The sequence below is a fragment of the Perca fluviatilis genome, chromosome 1 (genome assembly GCF_010015445.1).
Source record: "Perca fluviatilis chromosome 1, GENO_Pfluv_1.0, whole genome shotgun sequence".
NCBI lineage: Eukaryota > Metazoa > Chordata > Actinopteri > Perciformes > Percidae > Perca > Perca fluviatilis.
The window spans coordinates 10,473,636-10,494,464 of NC_053112.1; the positions used below are offsets into that span (position 1 = coordinate 10,473,636).

At 39.3% G+C, this 20,829-nt stretch overlaps 1 protein-coding gene across 1 annotated transcript; it reads left to right on the forward strand.

Annotated features, from left to right (window-relative positions):
• The first annotated feature begins 470 nt into the window (after nt 1–470).
• Nucleotides 471–20,259, forward strand: LOC120565884 (B-cell receptor CD22-like). Its single transcript, XM_039811974.1, has 15 exons — nt 471–1,044; nt 2,295–2,648; nt 3,886–4,113; nt 4,339–4,692; nt 4,802–5,029; nt 5,644–5,997; nt 8,102–8,329; nt 8,457–8,714; nt 10,912–10,950; nt 11,011–11,172; nt 11,437–11,697; nt 18,167–18,248; nt 19,552–19,606; nt 19,815–19,978; nt 20,165–20,259. The coding sequence occupies exons 1-15, from the start codon at nt 975–977 to the stop codon at nt 20,190–20,192; spliced, it is 2,865 nt and encodes a 954-aa protein (XP_039667908.1). The 5' UTR covers nt 471–974; the 3' UTR covers nt 20,193–20,259.
• Nucleotides 20,260–20,829: the final 570 nt, after the last annotated feature.

Below are 20,829 nucleotides of genomic sequence, written 5' to 3' on the forward strand. Positions count from 1 at the left end.
CCTGTGACGATTTCCTGCATGTCTTCACTCTCTCCTCCATTTCATATTTAGCTGTCCTATCCATTAGGGGTGCAAATGCCCAAAAGATAATCTTAAAAAAAGCATGAAATGATTTTGTTATAGTTTATTTTGACTGCTGCCACTAGATTTTAGTTGAGAGCCATATTTAACTGAGCCCGACATTTCTCTTTTGTGTGTATGCAGTCTTTTTAACCACATTATTTTTCTGCTATCCTTTTTTAACCAGTGTCATTATTAAAATTCGGTTGTTGGTTTTTAGTTATTTCTATTTCTATTACCATCACAGCTCCTTATACCATTATGCTTTTTTATACTTTTTATGGCCCATTTATTTTGTTCGGTATTGCATTTGTTTACATTTTCCTTGTTCTGTTCTGTAGTGTTTTATTTTGTTTCAATAAAAAAAAATGGGTGAAATGCTCTCAGCTCATGTCCACAGTGAAAGGTTAAAGGACTGCATTTTCCCTGTCTCAGCATGCACTGAAGTGTAAAGTGATGTTACAAACTTTCCGTTGTCTCCTTAGGAACTTGGTTGAATTGTTCACCGTTGAGAGGATTGCTAGAACATTGTTTAAGATACTGGCTTGGGCCTCCATTTACAAAAAAGGAAGACATGAGAAATAATCTTGTTAGTGTTGAAGAGGTAGTGTGGATGATACCGGTTTGGTCGCAGCAGGTCACAAAACTGGTGTCTTTTTCTGCAAAACAACAAACAAGTCATTGGCTTTGTAATTTACTGGCACCTGGTTCACTGTGTGTATTAATACTGTAAAGAGGAAGGAAGTCTAGGGTTTAACACCATCTGCTTTCTGTCTCCTGCTTACTTTCATACCCAGAGAGGAACGTTGCGATTCAAGAGAACTTCCTTATATATTAAAAGTAGAATGCTTTAATGTGACTAATCTATATCTTGTCTACATTTGTCTTTTGTCCCTCACTGAAGCCACACAAAGATGAAAGGAGCAGCTATGAGTTCAACAGCAGCAGCGAGGTTTTTTTTTGTCTTGCTTCTCTCTGTGCCAGGTAATGTATATCCACATTTACACTGTAGGTCATTTAGTTCACTTATTCAGTGCAGCCTTAAATGGGATTAAAAAGTATTCTAAATAAATTCCAGGAAGACCACATTTTTCAAGTCTTTGAAGAGGTTTTGTATTTTTTAACCTGGACCCTATTTTTCCATGTTCCCAAGTGACCAATGGGGACAACCATTTTTTGAAGTTGGTCCAGTATAGAGCAAGAGCCCTGCAGCCAGAAGCCACAACACAGGCTGCAATGTAATCCTATCACACAAAGACATTATTTCTCTGTAGGGTCCTTCCCATAATGTAATCGGGCACTTAGAATAACAATCTGAGCTTGTCAGTGGCAAAAACAGCACTTTTAGTGGCCATACATTGACGGTTCATAATTGCTCCATAGGATTACATTGCAGTCCGCTTTGTGGCTGCATGGATGTCGCTTAATACTGGACCAATTTCAAAAATGATTGTCTCTACTAGTCACTTAGGCACAAAATCTTAGGGGTCCAGATTATTATTATTATAAAAAATAGGGTCCAGGTTGAAAAGTCCAGGTTGAAAGTACAGAAGTTCCCCTTTAAGTCTTTGTTTTCTTTATTAATAATTATAATAATAGTAATATTATTATTACTTGCGCAAGTGGTTTTATTGTGGTCAACTGAAGTCCTTGGGTCATTTATTTCACCTTACCTTAAATTTGTAAAATTATTTGTTTTCCAATCAAATGCAAAATTATTATTTTAAAAACATCCAAAGGAAAAGCATCACAACTTTGTGGAGCCTGAACCATAAACTGTTTTTGCATGAAAAATCCCTTAAATCAGTTCAAAGTTGTTGCCAATTTTATTTTCTTCTCAACCAACTGATGTTGTTTCAGCTGTACTGGTATTGTGTTGGGTAGTTTGATCAGTAATGGTGTACCATAGTTCATGGATTCTTTATACGTTTTGTATACTAACATCTGAATATGTAAAGTAACCAGTAAATAAAGCTGTCACATAATGTTATTGGAGTATAAAAGTACAATATTTTCCAATGGCGGCATGAAAAGAAAGGACTCACAGTAAACTAAAAGTACCTCAAATCTTTACTTAAGTAAATGTACTTAGTTATATTCCATTACTGATGTGGGGGGCCAAAGTCATTTTGGATATTTGGAATTAGTTCAGTTCTCTTGCAGGTTTACATAAACAAACACTTTGTTTGATTTTATGTGTCTGATTGTGCTTCCTGTTGTGCTCTGTGTTATAGTAATGCAGGGTCAGAACTGGAGAGTGACTTACAATCTTACTGAGATATGTACCTTAAAGGGATCAACAGTGGAAATAAGCTGCACCTACAGATACCCATCCAGAATAAATGGCCGTGACACTACAGTTGAAAAAACAATTTGGTTTACTCAAGTAAGTGATCGTGAGCCTGTGGATCTGAGAACGGACTCAGAGTATTCAGGCCGTGCGCGGTATCACTGCGGTAAGAACAGCTGCACTCTGAGAATCTCAGACCTGAGAAAGAGAGACTCAGCTAAGTACTATTTCATGTTCACAACAAACCAAGAAGGTGGAAAATATACCAGTTCACCTGGAGTCACTTTGTCTGTCACAGGTAACATTTTCATCTAAATAATTATTTTTGTTCATTTTTGTTTTTGTCATTCACTTCATTCATATTCTACACTTGTATATACTGTACATGCGCATTCTTATCATTCCTCTTAAGTATATTTTTTTCAGTAGGTGTTCTGGTATTTTGATCTTTTGTTAACTTATTTCTTCTATCCATCATCTATATCTATCATCTATCTATCATCTATATATACAGTACATATTTATATACTGTATACACTATACCCTATACCACCCATATACCACCCCAACTATAAAGGGTCTGTAGTTTTGATCTGGTGTTTAGACATCTGTGTATGATGTTCCTGTCAGCCTTTATCTGTCTTGGTATGGCAGGCATGGTTTACCATCTTCAGGGCCACGGAATCTGCAGACACAACATTTTCCACATATTTAAAACAACTTAAAGCCCCAGTGTGTAACGTTTGTAGTTGTTCATTATCAAAATCTGTATTGCCCTTCACAAACTTGTCTTGTCTTGTCAAGCCTTTTTCATGAAGATTGACCACCACCATCAATTTCAAGTATTCCTATTTGCGCTTGCATGAACTGGGGTAGACCCTCCATCATGATGCGGCATCTTGAAATACGTTAGCCGGTAAGGGACATACAGGACATACTGCTCCGCCTTTCGCGTTTTCGACTCACAGCTGCTGCTAATGGGTATCGTAGCTTCCAGGCCCCCGGCAAGTTTGAAGAAAGAAACATGGAGGACCACACGTATTCAAAATCCAAATTTCAGGAACAGGAGTCTTCTTCTTCCCCCAAAAAAGAAAACGGATATTGAAAAGCGCAAGAGACCGGCGTCATCAGAAAAAAGAGTGAACCTTGGAGTTGCTTTGGAGGGCACACACCAAATCCCAACTAGTTAATTATCCTCCGGACCGCTGCAGTCTCCTTTTCTTTCTCTCTCCTTATTGGATAAATTCTATAAATTCTGCAGATTTCCATCCTGAATTACCACTAAAAACTGTAAAGAAAATAATTTGCAGATTCCGTTTGGGTCTGTTGCTCAATGGTCAGTTGACTGAATGTTCACAAGACCACTTTTAGTGATTAATAGCTCTGAATCGTTTGTAAAAATATCTTTGAGATTAGATTCTCACCTCACCATTCATTTTTCCCAAGGGGAAAACATGAACACCCATGCGTAGATGCTGTGAATGTGTTCCGATTAATGTATAAATATAAATTATATTTCTGTTCCTTTTTCACAGATCCAGATCTACAGGTTCAGGTGAAACCAATAGTCCACCAGGGTTATACCAAGGCAGAGCTGAAGTGTCACAGCGCTTGTCGTCTCCCTGATCATCCTTCCTACATCTGGTACAAGAGTGGACAAGAAATTGAAGCACAAACATCTTCTTTTACAACCTCCTTTGAGTTGACAGACAGCTATACCTGTGCTCTTAAAGGACGTGAAGATTTCCCCTCTCCTTCAGTGTGTGAGTTTACTCAACATTCTTCCACTAACAGAACGCCATGGCACATTTAACCTCAAATGAAATGTTTTAAATATGGATGAACTCACTTCCCCTTTCTATATTAACACCATCTTTTCTCACTTCTGCTGTCAGTAGCTCAACGGCAATACAACCTACTCTGTGTTACTGCTGTGAAAGATTTAAAAAGTTGTAACGGCTCAGTTTAAAAATTGTTTTATCTTTCAGGTGTCCATGGTCAGCACTGCCACAGAGTGCTGTACGCTGAAAGAAGCGTCTGTGCCTTCAAAGGCTCATCAGTGGACATTTATTGCATGTACAGCAGTGTTGAATCTATCACATCTAAGTTCTGGTTCAGTCCTGAACGTAGTCATCAGTGGCAGAGTGTGTCCCAGCCTGAAGACCTTAGTACAGACTCCCAGTATACAGGTCGTGTTCAGGTCATTGAAACATGGAGAGGATACTCCACTCTGAGAATCTCTGACCTGAGAGAGAGAGACTCAGCTGAGTATCACTTCAAATACATAACAACAAGCTTTGAATGGAGGAGTAGTTTACCTGGAACAACTCTGACTGTCACAGGTACTGATCAACACAGCATAGTGAATGTGAAATGTAGCTGATGTAATGTAGAAGAATGTCATGTGACCCTAATGTTTAAAAAAAGAACAAAAATTTCCTTTTTGTAAAGATCCAGATATGCAGGTGCAGGTGAGGAGATCATCTTGGTATACTTCCTGGGCAGAACTGAAGTGTCACAGCCGTTGTCGTCTACCTCATTATTCTTCCTACATCTGGTACAAGAACGGACAGAAAGTTCAGAAAAAAACATTGTATTCTTATTCAGTCTACTTGGATCCTGCAGACAGCTATTCCTGTGCTGTAAAAGGACATGAGGATTTCCCCTCTCCTTCAGAGTGTGAGTTTACTGCACAGTCTTCCTCTGACATATTGCCATGCGGTGGAGCCTGTAACCTGTACTGTACCTTGACTGCTTCAGTAGGAGCTGGTGACTGAAAAATAGCTGAGAGTTTGAGGGAAAACCATAACACTGATGGCTCAAGAGAATTTTAGACATTTTGCATTTCAAAGTTTACATTTTTGTATGTGCATTTAGTTCTTCTGTTTAACTTTGTGGGCTCACAAAAGCCTTGGATGGATCTGGTGACTAAGCCTTTTAAACCAACACTTAGTCATTGGGGAAATTCAATGCTCTGTTGTTATATTCTTAACTTCTTCTTTTGTGGTTCAATCTGGCAACCAGTTTCTCTTGACTCTCAGTTTTAGATGAGTCCAGAAAGTAACTTGCATAGTATATATTTCAACTAAACAAATGTCCCTCTGACAAAGAAGAGTGGCAGGTATGATAACATAAAAACAGCAGTGACTGAGCAAATGTTTGTCTAGTTCCTAGACTGATTGATTAGAGTTACAAGGTCTGGATAGTCAAGTTTTCTTGCAGAAAGGATGATGTCCAATAATATGTGCGTTAAATAGATGCAATAACATATTTAAAATGTGTTCATATTTCAGGTGTCCATGGTCAATTATGCAACAGAGTGACGTACACTGAAAGAAGCATCTGTGTCTCCAAAGGCTCTTCAGTAAACGTTTCTTGCATGTACAACAGTTACCTAGATCAAGTTAAATCTACACTCTGGTTCAGTCCTGAACATAGTTCTCTGTGGCAGAATCCTTCCCAGCCTGAAGACCTTAGTACAGACTCCCAGTATACAGGTCGTGTTCATGTTGAAACAGAGAGAGGACGCTCCACTCTGAGAATCTCTGACCTGAGAGAGAGAGACTCAGCTGAGTATCACTTCAAGTTCATAACACCAAGATTTGAATGGAGGAGTATTTTACCTGGAACAACTCTGACTGTCACAGGTACTGATCAACACAAACTGATACATTGGCACTCATAAGTTTATGAACCCATGCTAAAGTTGACTAAAAAGAGGGATAAAAAAATTATCTGTTGGAAATTGATCTTAATGCCTTAATTAAAAAAATGAAGAAAATCCAACCTTTAAGGACACCAATTTTCTTTGTGAATGAATAATGAATTGTAAATTAGGGCTTTGACTCCGAACTTCAATATTCGAATATCATTCGAAAATATAAAAAAAAATAATGACATTCCAACGAATATTAGGCACCCCTTAATATTCGAACCTGTTATGGGCATTATTTTTTTTGTAAATGTGTTTGCTTGTAAACATTGTTTTCAATTCAGATTCGGATGCTTTTTCATGCACTTCAAAATATAACTACAAGGCGCGGCGACGCACATCTCTCGGCCGCGGCTTGATAGCGTTGCATCCCCCCTAATTCTCAAAGAAGGCTGGCTCGCCCAGGGCCAGGCCAGCTCAGCGGCGTCTTTCTCCCGTCGTGTGCCACTGTTTCTCCTACCTACACCGGCCCCGCACCCTGTCCCTTCTCCCCTTTCTACTTACCTGCTCGCAGTGCTGCTGCACATGAGAGAGCACAGAGGGGAGGGCGGGGCTGCTCCACAGTCACAGAACAGAAGAGAGAGGTGACGGTTTTGGGGCCACAGGAGAGAAATACCTTGCGTGCTCGCTGGACAATACTGGCGACTTATTTTATTTTTTTTTAATAGAAAGTCGCTGTCTTTTCTACAGAAAGTCGCCAGATTTTTCACTAGTCGCTTTTGTGAAAAAAAAGTTGCTAAGGGGGTCTGAAAAGTCGCAAAGTTGGCAACACTGCCCACACACACCGGCTCGACGCACACACCAGCACACAAGTATAAACATCAGATCACCTACGTAGGCTACGGTGAAAGCTCCGAACTTCCTGTCAGAAGCATACGGGTTGTGTTTAATCCAGGGTCTGACTTTTCTTTTTCTTTTTTAAACTTAAGTTTGATACCAATATAGGTCTTACTGAAAGCATTTCATGGTCAAAATATTATTAATAAATATTCAAATATATTCAAATATTAATATTAATAAACAAACGAACTTCGAATAGGATTTTTGGGCAATTGTCAAAGCCCTATTGTAAATACATAAATGTTCTTCCTTAAAATACAGGGGGCATAAGTCAGTACACCCCTATGTTATATTCCCATAGAGGCAGGCAGATTTTTATTTTTAAAGGCCAGTTATTTCATGGATCCAGGATACTATGCATCCTGATAAAGATCCCTTGGTCTTTTGAATTAAAATAGCCCTCCATCATCACATACCCTTCACCATACCTAGAGATTGGCATGGGGTACATCTCTTTATCGGGATGCATAGTATCCAGGATAATATGCATCCTGATAAAGTTCCCTTGGCCTTTGGAATTAAAATAGCCCCACATCATCACATACTCTTCACCATGGTTTTATTTCAGTTAGCCTAATAGCTGGTTTGATTTGCATTATGAGTGCCACTGTATATTTACAGCAGCAGTTTAACAAAAACTTGTTGTGCCACTTTGTAATAAGTCACCCATACAGGCTGATTTAATGGCTTTATTAAAAATCATTTTCAAATGCTTTGTAGAGTAGTGACAAAGCTACAAGAAATAACTTTTGGATTACAAGGTTTTGAAAAAGACTTTGGCTAGTGTTCATGTTTTTTTTAAACTAGTTAATCAGGAAGATTACTTTCTTTAATGTTCAACCACTAAGTGTCATGGTTGAGGATGATAAACATCAACTAAAGAGATTTTCTGCAACCCAAAAGTTCTTATGCATGGCTTGTAACTGACCTATACAGTACAATGTTTAAACCTTTTTTTAAAAGTGCAATAACAGAAAGTGTTAAAAAAATATGGGTTTCAAGTTAAAGTGAAGAAAAAGTAAAAAAAACAGTTGTTATGATTCTCGTAGGGTTTGTATAAACCTCCATACCCACTTTTGTTTGAGGTGTTAATCATTTAGGTTACAGATATCTCAAAGTATTTCACAGCTGTAAAGATTATCGCATGTGTGTGATGTCTGTTAGCTAATGACATTGTTGGTTTCTCCTCTCACATCCAGCTCTCCGGGTTAAGGTGAACAGAAACACAGTCTACCCTTCTTATACCTATGCAGAGCTGACGTGTCACAGCAGCTGCAGTCCAGCTGATCGGCTTTCCTACGTCTGGTTCAAGAACGGAGCGAGAATCATGAAGGAGGAAAGTTCTTCATATAAAGACCAGTTTTATCTTGGAGACAGCATCTCCTGTGCTTTGAAAGGACATGACCATTACAGATCTTTGGCAGTGTGTGAGTTTACTCCACTGTGTACCTAACAAAAAATGTATATCCAACATCAACCTCCACTACCCAGTACCACATTGGGTGTAATATTTGCTTCACCAACTTATAAACATATTCATGTTTTCTACTCCAGATGCTTTGAAGGTTCCCTCTGTGTCAGTGAGTCCCTCTGGTGAAATCATGGAGGGCACTTCAGTGACTTTGACCTGCAACAGTGATGCTAACCCAGCAACTACTTATACCTGGTACATGGAGAACCAAAAACTTCTCAACAAAGAACCACAGCTTGTCTTCAGTTCCATCCAGTCCTCTGACTCTGGAAAATATTACTGTGCAGCTGAAAACGAGCTGGGAAAGAGGACATCTGAATACATCTTTATTAATGTGAAATGTGAGTGAAATTCAGTTTGTACTAGAAAATGCATTTCCTGCAGAAAATGCTTGTGAAATCTGAAAAGCTAAATTGCTAAAGCTAAACTTGATTGCTGGCATAATTGCGTAAGAAGAAGGTGAATTAGTGAGAATAGTTGGGAAAGTGGGAATGGTTTTAATTAGTATGAATTTCATTGAAATGTTGAATACCAATAATGTATCAAACAAAAGTGGAATATTTTAATTTTTTTTTAAAAGCTGTCGCTACACTGACTTGCTGGTTAAAATGTGTAAGAAGATGAAGTAGACAAGTATCTACGTTTTGACGTAATGAGTGTATGAAAAGTAAGAATTGGGGCCGTGAGAGCAAGTTAAAGAGTAAGTTTTAAGACAATGTTCTCTCATATTATAGTATGTTGAAAAAAGTGATAAAGTCATATTATAGTATGTTGAAAAAATGTATTAAAAATGTATTATTTTGAAAAAAAATCATAGCATAGTATGTAGAAAAAGTCATAGTAATCAATGTCAAAAAGGTGATAAAAAGGCATAGTATAGTATGTTGAAAAATGTGATAAATTCATAGTATAGTATATTGAAAAAGGTCATAGTATTTGATGTTGAAAAAATTCATAAAAATGTCATAGTATAGTATGTCCAAAAAAAGTGATAAAGGCTTTTTAATGTTTTTTTCGACAAACTATAGTATGTTGAAAAAAGTAATGAAAAAGTCATAGTATGGCAGAGTTGGAGGCTCAGTGTCTTGCCCAGGAAGTGAACTGGCACCTCTCCAGCTACCAGTTCACTGCCATACTCTGGTCCATATGGGGATTTGAACCAGCATCCCTCCAGTTCCCAATCCAACTGCCAACAGACTGAGCAACTGCCACCCTGTGATGTGGAATGCCGAGAATAATGATAAATAAATCATAGTATAGTATATGGACATAAGTGATAAAAAATTCATAGTATAGCATGTAGAAAAAGGATGTCAAAGTAAGTCTTGAAGAACATGCAAACTCCAAAGCCCGGACTGGGAATCAAAACAAGGGTCAAAGTCTGCTGTGTCTGCTTGCAGCAGTACTAACCGCTGCACCATCATACACCACCAAGTGTGTTGAAACAGCCATAGCATTGTATGGTCAAAAAAATTCATGAAAAAGTAATACTATAACATGTCGAAAAAGTTTATATATATTTACATAGTATGGTGAAAAAATGTATAACAAAATAATAATATAATAATATATATTAATATAGCATGTCGAAAAAAAGTCATAGTACAATATGTCGAAAAAGTGATAAACTTATGGTAGTAGTATGTCAAAAATGGTCATAGTATAGTATGTTAAGAAAAGTGATAAAAGTCATGGTATAGTTTGTTGAAAAAAATCATAAGAGTCACAGTATGGTATGTCAAAAAAAAGTAAAAGTAAAGTAAGTCGGAAAAAGTCATAGTATAGTATGTTGAAAAAAGTCAATGTAGAGAATGTCGATATATAGGGAGTATAGCGATGATAAAAAGCAATCACAAAGTAGCTCACCTGGTAGGGCATGCACCCCATGTACAGAAGAGGCTCAGCCTGCTGGTTCAATTCCAACCTGCAGCCCTTTGCTGCATGTCATTCCCCCTCTCTCTCCCTTTTAATGTCTAAGCTGTCCCATCAAATAAAGGCCTAAAATGCCAAAAGTTTCTTAAAAAGAAAGAAGTTGTAGTATATTATGTAAAAAATTTGATAATTTCTAATAGTAGTTTGAAAAAAGTCACCGTATAGAATGTCGAAAAAAAGTGATAAAAAAAGTCTTAGTATAGTATATAAAAAAAAGTGATAAAGTCAGTTTAGCATGTTAAAAAAGTCATGTATGGTATGTCGGAAAAGTCATAGTATGTCAAAGAAAGTCCGGAAGAACATGAAAACACACAAAAAGTGTAAGTCACACAATACACACCAATTATAAAAGCAGAAAAAGTTGTACAGAAGAATCGGATAGCAATACTCTGAATGCTGCTGAATCAGCATTTACACAGTTATGCAGAAAACATTCAGCTTAATGTTCAGGTTTTAAACACTTGAAAAAGAGTTTTTCTGGGTCTTCAACTCTGTCTGCTGTATTTAACTGAGCAGCTCCAGTAGTTGCTTATGGAGAGGTTTAATTCACTATTGGCAACATGTGGCTGATTGTAAAGTTAACTTTTGTCAAATCATCTCTACCAGATGCTCCAAAGCGTGCCTCTGTGTCAGTGAGTCCCTCTGGTGAGATAGTGGAGGGCAGTTCAGTGACTCTGACCTGTAGCAGTGATGCTAACCCAGCAGCTAACTACACCTGGTACAAGGAGAACCAAACACTGCTTCAAAGACCAGAAGACATCTATAATTTCCCCTCCATCAGCTCTGAGGACAGAGGGAACTACTACTGCAAGTCTGAGAATCAGCACGGAGAGTTAGCCTCTAAGTCTGTATTTATAGATGTTCAGTGTAAGTATTACATATTTGCACTTCTCTTAGGCTAACACTGTATTTAAAAGTAGGGATTAATGGGTTGATTTGTGCGGTTACAGGAAACCAAGGACAAAATTGTCTCATGTGACCATACATTTGTAAGAGTGCATTTTATGTACTCCATAATGGCGATAGAGGGACACAAATATGTTTGTACATTTAAGTTTAATAAACCTGTCCAGACACACAGCATGTCTGCAAACATTAATGATTTGGCTCATTTTACATGTTCTCTTCCAGATGGTCCAAAGCTTCCCTCTGTGTCAGTGAGTCCCTCTGCTGAGATAGTGGAGGGCAGATCAGTGAATCTGACCTGTAGCAGTGATGCTAACCCAGCAGCTAACTACACCTGGTACAAGGAGAATGAAGACTCACCAAAAGCATCAGGACAGATCTTCACCATCACTGACTTCAGAGCTGAACACAGTGGGAATTATTACTGTGAAGCCCAGAACAGAAGAGGACGTCAGAACTCCACCTTACATCTGATTGTTGTAGCAGGTAAGTCTTTTAATTCACACACACACACACACACACACACACACACACACACACACACACACACACACACACACACACACACACACACACACAGATCATAGATGAGCTCATAACACACCATCTGATGTAATGCAGTGGGAACAGATCTCCCCCATCAAACCAGTTATGTGAAACTGCTCAGACCTAGTCACCACTAAGATTCGTAAAAATATAATAATAGATAAAAACTAGGGGTGGTACAGTTCATAAAAAAACATCCGAACCGCTCGGTTCGCTTGTCTTGTTTCGGAGCGTGTGTGCGTCGCACGGTTCGTCAGTACACTGTTAATGTGCACTAACCACTTACTGCCGTAGCGCCCACTTTCAACACCTATGTTAAAACACTTACAATGACGAGGGGGATGAGCGTGACGAACGCAACACGTGGCAGCTGATTGGACGAACGTGTGACGTGGGTCTTGCTGCTCCCTGAATTTCAAAACAGACCCTAATGGCGTCTCGTTCTGAATACGATCTCGTATTTTACGAAAATAGTTCACCGAAACATGTTTCTGAAAACATTTTAAGCGAGCCTCTTGTTCCTCAAATGGAGTGTGGAGTGCTGCAGGTCACATGCAGAAATGGCAAGTGGGAGAGATAAGGAAGGCTGCCCTGAGTTGGAGTATGCGTCTGGTGTGTGGCAACATTTTGGATTTCATGTTACCTATGATGACAGCGGAAATAAAACAATAGATAGAACTGCCACTGCGTGCATGTATTGTGCAACATGCATTCAATATGCTAATTTTAGCTATATATCATATGCTGAAGTATATATCTGGATTTTAAAGATTAAAAGAAAAAATAACAAGAACGGTGACCCGAAAACCATGATACGAACCGAACTGTGGTTGTTTCTGAACCGTGCCACCCCTAAGAAAAACACCAGCCATGAGCTTTTTCAAACCTTTTGGACGCATGTTACAGTTTTTTTCTGATTGCTTTAGCACTACTTTGAAAGCAGGAACCGGTTTTTCAAAACACTACACACAATTAGCACAACCACACACCCAATCAGCAGAACACCTCAGACCCTTTGCAAAATGAAATACCTTATCCAGTACAGGTTACAATTACAGAAAAAAAAAAAAAGAAAAAGATCTGAAAAAGTACAGAAAATACTAGACATTATCTCTTCGCCTAGCTGGATCTGGCCAGAGAATTTCATCCACATCACAGGCAATATCCTCATTGGCAAGACACCGTGGGAAGAACCATGTTGAATGTCGAATCCATCCTTGCACAGCTGCAAGTCAACCTGTTCACAGGCGTCCTCCATGGCCTGAATGAGGGGTACCTCTTCCTCTCCCTCCTTCTCGTCCTCTGTGGATTCTCCCTTTCACCCTCCCTCTTCTTCTGACTCCTTTAATTTTGGTTGAAGGCAGGTGAACTTACCTGCTGCATTTTTATAATGCTTAAACCTGATTGGTGTGTCTACAATTAAGCAATCATGTGTTTCCGCACCTGATGGCTGTGTTTCACAGATTGGCTCATAGGCGTGGTCATTTGACTGTCAAGTGCTTTGGAATTGCAAGGAAGTGACATCATGACATACTTCTGTGTCTAAAGTATACAAGTGTGTTTAGTGCAAATCACTGTGTAGTGTTTTGCAAAAAGTGTGATTATAGTGATGCACATCTGGGCCAATGTTTTGCTCCTTGAGTGTAAGGTTTTTTCATAATTGTGTAATACTTTGGATTTCAGTGTGTGAGCAATTGTCAAAAACTGTAAACACAGGTGGGCGCTCTTGCTGCGTTCATGGACATTGGAAAAACATTGGGCCTCATTCACCAACCGTTCTTACGAAGGAATGTGTTCTTAAACCCTTACGCACTTTTTACGAAGATTCTGGCATTCACTAATGTTTTCTTAACTTGGATTTGTTCTTAGCTAAGAACAAAATCTACGAACACTGAAAAGCACTCTTACGCACATTTGAGTGATGACAGTTTGCTCCAAATAATTGGTTACTGCATTTTATTTAATTCTACAGTCGTTTACAATGATAGTATTGTACTGTAATGTATTTCTAATCATTTGTTGAAAAATAAATCTTATTATGCAAAAAAACACTAACACTGCAATTTACATCAGCAATTAAACTGATTAAATCCTGCGTTATTTGGTGATTGATCGCGCTGTTTATAGGGCCAAAATGCAGTGGTGGAATGTAACAAAGTACAAATTCTTTGTAACTGTACTTAAGTACATTTTTCACTTATCTGTACTTTACTTAAGTAGACTCAATAGTGCATAGCCTACTTTTGACTTTTACATTTTGCAGCAATTATCTATACTTTCTGATCCAAGCCGGCTCCGGTGCTCCAGAGCCCGGGTGCAGCGCCGCAAACCCTCGGTAATACAGCCTCCGGTAAAAGTGAAAATGAAAATGTTTATTATTCCCGTTTTTAAATCATAGTTGCCATCTATTTCTCTCCACAGTGTTGTTTACTCCTCCGCCAGGCTGCGTAAGACGCGTTCATATCTTATTTATTTGGCTGGATCTCTTCACATCTTCCCATGTCCGCTGCTTCACACACTTTATTTGCTTACTTGCATGGTTAAAGAAAATAAAATACATCCATGAATAAAACCAACCACATTCCGATTCTAACAACACATTTCCGTTTTATGCTGGTTAGGATAGGAACTTCTTTTAAAAGCCAGGCCTTGTTTGTGGTAGTGGACATCTTCTACTTTTACTAAAGTAAATATATCTCTGGTTATTTGTACTTTTATTTAAGTACTGAGATTCAGTATATAAAAAAAAACACCTTATCCATGTCCTTTCCTGTTCGTTGTCCTGCAGATAACACAAACAAACACCTGTCCATGTGCTCTTTGGATGCTCGTATAAGAAAGCAGCAGCAGATCTTTTGTTATTGTGGCCTCCATGTTTTCACACACCTGGGGCCTGTTTCACAAAACCAAGATAAGGGATTAAGCCGGGATTTCCCAGTTATCCTGGATGAATTTAGCCTTGACTCGGTTTCACGAAAGCGGAGGCACATAAATCACCATGGAGATTTATTCTGTGCAGTTAGCCTGCTCCCGACCAGGCTAACAGCCAGGATTTATTTAATCCTGTAGCCTTTTCTGATCACCCAGCAGAGGTTTTTACGGAGCCCGGAGGTGACATGGAGGAAAAAAACGAAGAAAAAAAAAAAAAAATACATGTACTGGTGGCAAACACTAACTCGAGATCTCGACTTTCAAAGTCGAGATCTCAACTGCCATAATATGTTTTCGCGACGGGAAAAAAAACGAAGGAGAAAAAATAAAATAAACACGTATTGGGGACAAACACTAACTCGAGATCTCGAGTTTCAAAGTCGAGATCTCGACCTCCCGATCCTCCCGATCACCACTGTGTCTTTGTCCGGTCCCATCTGGATCAGCAGGGACCGGCGCAGCAGCGAGGCAAAGCTGCCGGCGGCAGCGTCTCTTCCCTCACTGCCCGCTTCCTGGGAGCCAAAACCGACACCACGCAGCTGGAGCCCCAGGCCGTAGGCTACTGCTGGGACGAAACATGACCGGGGGACCGCTGCAGCAACGAGGCGACGCTGTGTTCCTCCCCGGGGGAGGATACGCTGCCCCCGGCCGGAAATCTCCGCCTCCCGCTGACTTCTGGACTGGATCACTTTGTTCACTTTGAAAGTCGAGATCTCGACTTTGAAACTCGAGATCTCGAGTTAGTGTTTGTCCCCAGTACGTGTTTATTTTATTTTTTTCTCCTTCTTTTTTTTTTTTTTTTTCATAATTTTTTTTTTTTTTTCATAATTTTTTTTTCTCCGTCGCAAAACTCGAGATCTCGACTTACAAAGTCGAGATCTCGACTTTCAAAGTCGAGATCTCGAGTTAGTGTTTGCCACCAGTACATGTTTTTTTTTTTTTTTTTCCTTCGTTTTTTTTTTTTTTTCCTCCATGTCACCTCCGGGGCTCCGTAGGTTTTACCCTGTTATCAGAATGGATTAAAATACAACAGGTGCATATTGCTGTTCATTTAAGTACTGATATTATTTAAAGTTGTGACCATTATTTTTTTTAAATAATTATTCATGTGACAGTCATTGTTACTGTTATATTGCTGTATGAAGACTGCTGTTCACATATTGTTGTTAGAAGTTTGATGAATATATTATGGCAGTTGTTGAGATAATTAGAAAAGGCTGATCAAATTTCAAATGTGTTTTAAATGAAGTCTGTTACTAAGGGCAATACATACAATGCTGTACATTTCTATAGTTGACCAATGCACCTTGAATTATTATAATGATTGATAATGTTACTCAGGAAATTTACAATGAAGATCAATTTTCTACAACGCTAGAATATGATGCGTAAATATCTCTTTCACTCTGTTCCTCCCTCTCTCTCATGGGCTAAAATATAAGTTTCCTAAGTCATATTAACTTCCACTGCTCGCTTTTAATGCAAAGTGTACAACTGCTCGTTTTTGCAAATGACAGTGACTCATTGAATGGTTTCAGTTAAGAGCAGTATTTCATAAATGTTTATTTTTAGACTATCATTAAGTCGGTCCGCTATTATCTGCCACGCTTTTTCTCGCGTTTCACTTTTTTATTTTTTATAGAGGCCGAGTTTCCTTCTCTACATATTATATGCTTTGCTCCCTCGTATATATGGACATAGAAATTAAAGACACTGAAGAAATTGGACTCTAAAATCTAGAAACTATGAAGATAATTAAGTGATAAATTCCATGCACACTGTAAACATGAATGGAACAGAGTATATTCATCAGTTATTTCCCCCCAAATATAAGGTCAAAAACCATTGAGGTGTCCTCTCCCTGTTGTTACATGAATGTACATTAGCCTACAACACTAGATAGGTACTGGTCCAGTGAACTAAGACTATAATTTGGGAGGATTGTACAATTAGGATATGTTCTTAAATTGTACAATCCTCCCAAATTATATTCCCAGTTTACTGGACAACATAAATTGTGTGCTAAGAATGCCAAATACAATGCACATGGAAGTGGAACAAACATGATCCTTATGTTAAAGAATAAAAAAAAATTAATCAACTAAAATAATTCAAGGTGCATTGGTCAACTATAGAAATGTACAGCATTGTATGTATTGTCCTTAGTAACAGACTTCATTTAAAACACATTTGAAATTGTATCAGCCTTTTTTTATTATCTCAACAACTGCCATAATATATCTATCAAACTTCTAACAACAATATGAACAGCAGTCTTCATACAGCAATATAACAGTAACAATGACTGTCACATGAATAATTATAAATAAAAAAATAATGGTCACAACTTTAAATAATAACAGTACTTAAATAAACAGCAATGTGCACCTGTTGTATTTTAATCCAGGCTGATAATAACAATAGGGTAAAACCTCTGCTGGGTGATAAGAAAAGGCTACAGGATTAAATAAATCCTGACTGTTAGCCTGGTCAGGAGCAGGCTAGCTGTATAGAATAAATCTCCATGGTGATTTATGTGCCTCCGCTTTCGTGAAACCGAGTCAAGGCTAAATTCATCCAGGATAACTGGGAAATCCCGGCTTAATCCCTTATCTTGGTTTTGTGAAACAGGCCCCTGGTGAACGCTGGCAGTCATAAAAACAACGTAATCACGTTATCCCTGTTATTCCCAGTTGGCATGAACGCAGCATATGTCTCAGTAAAGTTAGGAAACTTTTGTTTTCTTGCTGTTTAAGATCACAACTGGAATGGTCAAATGCATTTTAAAATTGGATCTAATTTTCCTTCCTACAGTCGTTTCTGTTTTGAATCAGACTTTTTAAAAATAATTCACAAACATCCGGTTTGGATAGGCAGAGACCAGTGAAGATCTCAATTCAGAAGTACATGGATCGAATAGAGGATATAGCTATTATTCTTTTACTATCCCAAAATAAAAAATATATTAAATTGTATGAACAAGTATTTTTTTACATTGTCACTCTGAGGCTAGTCTATATCCTGGACGTTCCACTTCCGGGATTGCTCCGTTGCTCCCGGAGAATCTGCCAGATTTCACTGATTTGGGCCGGATATCCGTTGCCCTGGGCTTCCTTTCTGTTGCCATTTTAAACTCTGGTCGATTTATGAGGACTATGGTTAACCTTTTCTCTGATCTCTGCAGGGTAAATCCAGACCGCTAGCTAGACTATCTGTCCAATCTGAGTTTTCTGTTAAAACAACTTTTAAACGTACACATGTTCCACCAAAACAAGTTCCTTCTAAGCCTATTTTGCAGTGGCACCACGGCTTTTCTCCGGTGCTTAGTACCGCCCAAGACGATTGTGATTGGTTTAAAGATATGCCAATAAACCAGAGCAGGTTTTCAGCAGGTGAGACTACCCTGAGGCCAATGGTGCTGTACATCTTGCAACAGCCTAATTAATTGTCAGTGTTGTCATTTTATCACCACTTCTAGGAGCATGGAAATCATTAGCCGTTGGAACAACCGCTGCTGTTGTCCTGGCTGTCATACTGCTCTCTGGTTTTATGTTGGCTAGGTAAGCACCTTCATAGAGTCATTGAAACAAACGTGACTCAAACAATGAACTTGGATCTTATTTTTGAAAAGGTTTGGCCATACATTCTGTCATTTTTGGCAACACTGTACTACAGTTATCCAGAAACAGGGGGGCATTGTTACTATTTAGTCCAATGTGGAAAGAAATAAGGCAATAGTTTAATTTAAATGTCAGTGGTATCCATTATTATGTTAAAGGTCCCATGGCATGAAAATGTCACTTTATGAGTTTTTTTTTAACATTAATATTCCCCCAGCCTGCCTATGGTCCCCCAGTGGCTAGAAATGGTGATAGGTGTAAACCGAGCCCTGGGTATCCTGCTCTGCCTTTGAGAAAATGAAAGCTCAGATGGGCCGTTCTGGAATCTCCTCCTTATGATGTCATAAGGAGCAAGGTTACCTCCCCTTTCTCTGCTTTGCCCACCCAGAGAATTTGGCCCACCCATGAGAAAGAGAGAGAGATCATGGCTTTCAAACGAGCAAAGTGGCAGTTGGTCCAGGCCACACCCCCACCCTCCACCTTGCCCCCTCTCTCTCCTCCTCAATAGCTACAGACACAGAAATGGTACATACTAAGGAAAGCTCATTGTGGGACTGGCTCTAGTAGCTATAATTCTGCACCAAGGCTGAATTTCGGGAAAGAGACTTCAGATACAGTATTAGGGGACCACTAAGGTCTATATAAAAGAGACTTAAGATACAGTATTAGGGGACCACTGAGGACTATATAAAATCAAACAAAGAGCACCATGTCATGGGACCTTTAATGTCAGGATCCTGCTGTGACTGACTGCCTTTGTGCAACTCTGGTGGCCATTTTGTATATTGTGTTTTGTGCTTGTTGCTGTTTCCCATGTGCTCTGTGGTTACCTGTCTGTCATGTGTCTTTGTCTCCGCCCATCCCCTTATATGGTCTGCACTTCCTGTCTTGTTAGTTTCCCTCCGTTTCTGCTCTCACCTATTCCCAATTATGGTCTTGTCCAGTCCCCTGTCTTCCTGTTAATTGGTCTGTGTATTTCTACTCCTGGTGGTCCTCTGTCCTTTGTCGGTTTGTCTCTCTGTTTGTAGTTGTAAGTTTGTAAGATGTAGAGTCAGAATAAAGCATGTTTGTCTGAACTTCTGCCTGGAAGAATCTTGCATTTGGGTCCTCCTGCTGAAACCATGACAGTTAACACGAAACTATGGATACAATCGGTCAAAAATGTTTCCCTTCATTACATTTTAAATCATTAAAGCGGTCAGTTTGTCAGAGTTAAATTATTCATTAATTTATTTCTAACCAGAAAGAAGAGGGCTTTCAAGCAATCACCTGAGCCTAAAGAGAGACCAGGGGAACAGGTGAGGAAGAAGAGTTGAACCGGTCTGCTGGGTCACATGTGAAAGTACTTCATCTTGCTCTTTTTCCCAAATTGTATGGAGCCAATTACATTGGGTTGCAGCAATCTACTCCCCACCTGTAATGATACTTCCTGGAACGTCTGGCTGTGGAGAGGCCACCTCTGGGGGAGTCCCTTTACTGTAAGTAACCGTGATCTTGTCTCTGCAGTATCTAACTACTCAGAGACAGCTGGACAATGGGCAGGAGGACCTTCACTATGCCAGTGTCCAGTTCTCCAAGAACCAGCCAGAGTCTCTCTACATCAGACCAGCTCGGCTCCACAGACCGAAGGAGGAAGAGAGCGTTGTGTATGCTGCGGTCACATTTAAGAGGTGAGCAGCTCCTCTCACAGGAACATTATCCTGACTTTAAGATTAGATTGACTATTAGGTTGGACACATCTCATCGCTGTTGCATTTTCCTGATGTGCTTTGACCTGTTTTATAAATCACTGTTTGTACCATTTAATATCTTATCTATTAAAATCCCTGATTCAATTTTTTTTCTTTGAAAACCAGAAGTCAGACGGGGAGGATTCAGCTGTAGTGTTGACGAACTGACCGAAGAGCCGGTTAATTAACCCGACTCGTGTCACTGAGCCGGGAGAATCGAGTGCCATACGTCAATGAACCGACTCACTCCTGTTTTTTTCTTTCACTTCATTCGTGCCGTTGGCATTATATATATATGTCAATGGTTGGCCGTTGTGTAGCTGGTATTCTTCTGCTACTCTGTGTGGTGTAATCTAGCTCATTAGCGCCTCCACTGGACTGGAGTGGTGGTGGTAGAATCAATCAGAAAATGAGCTACTAATGCCTAGACCCTATGCCGAACGAGACCGAATGTAACCGTGCAACCGGCCGGCCCGCTCGAGTCTAATGTAATCAAGCGGTGCCTTGGTTCTGGGCAAGTTTGAGTTATTAACCGAGCCTTGTTTCTGGTGCATCTTAGAGGATTGTGTTCACGGCAATTCACACGTTATCGATGGGAAAGTACAGTACATCACATACAAATACACAAATGTTATTTTGGTAGTTATGTTAAGTTAAATGTTAGAGAAGTGAATGTTGCTACATGGTAGCTAGGCTAGGCTGTCACAAGGAGACCGTAAGGACCGTAACCGAGGGTAGGCTACTGCATGAGTCTATGTAATCAAACGGGTGTCCAGGTTCTCGGCAAGTTT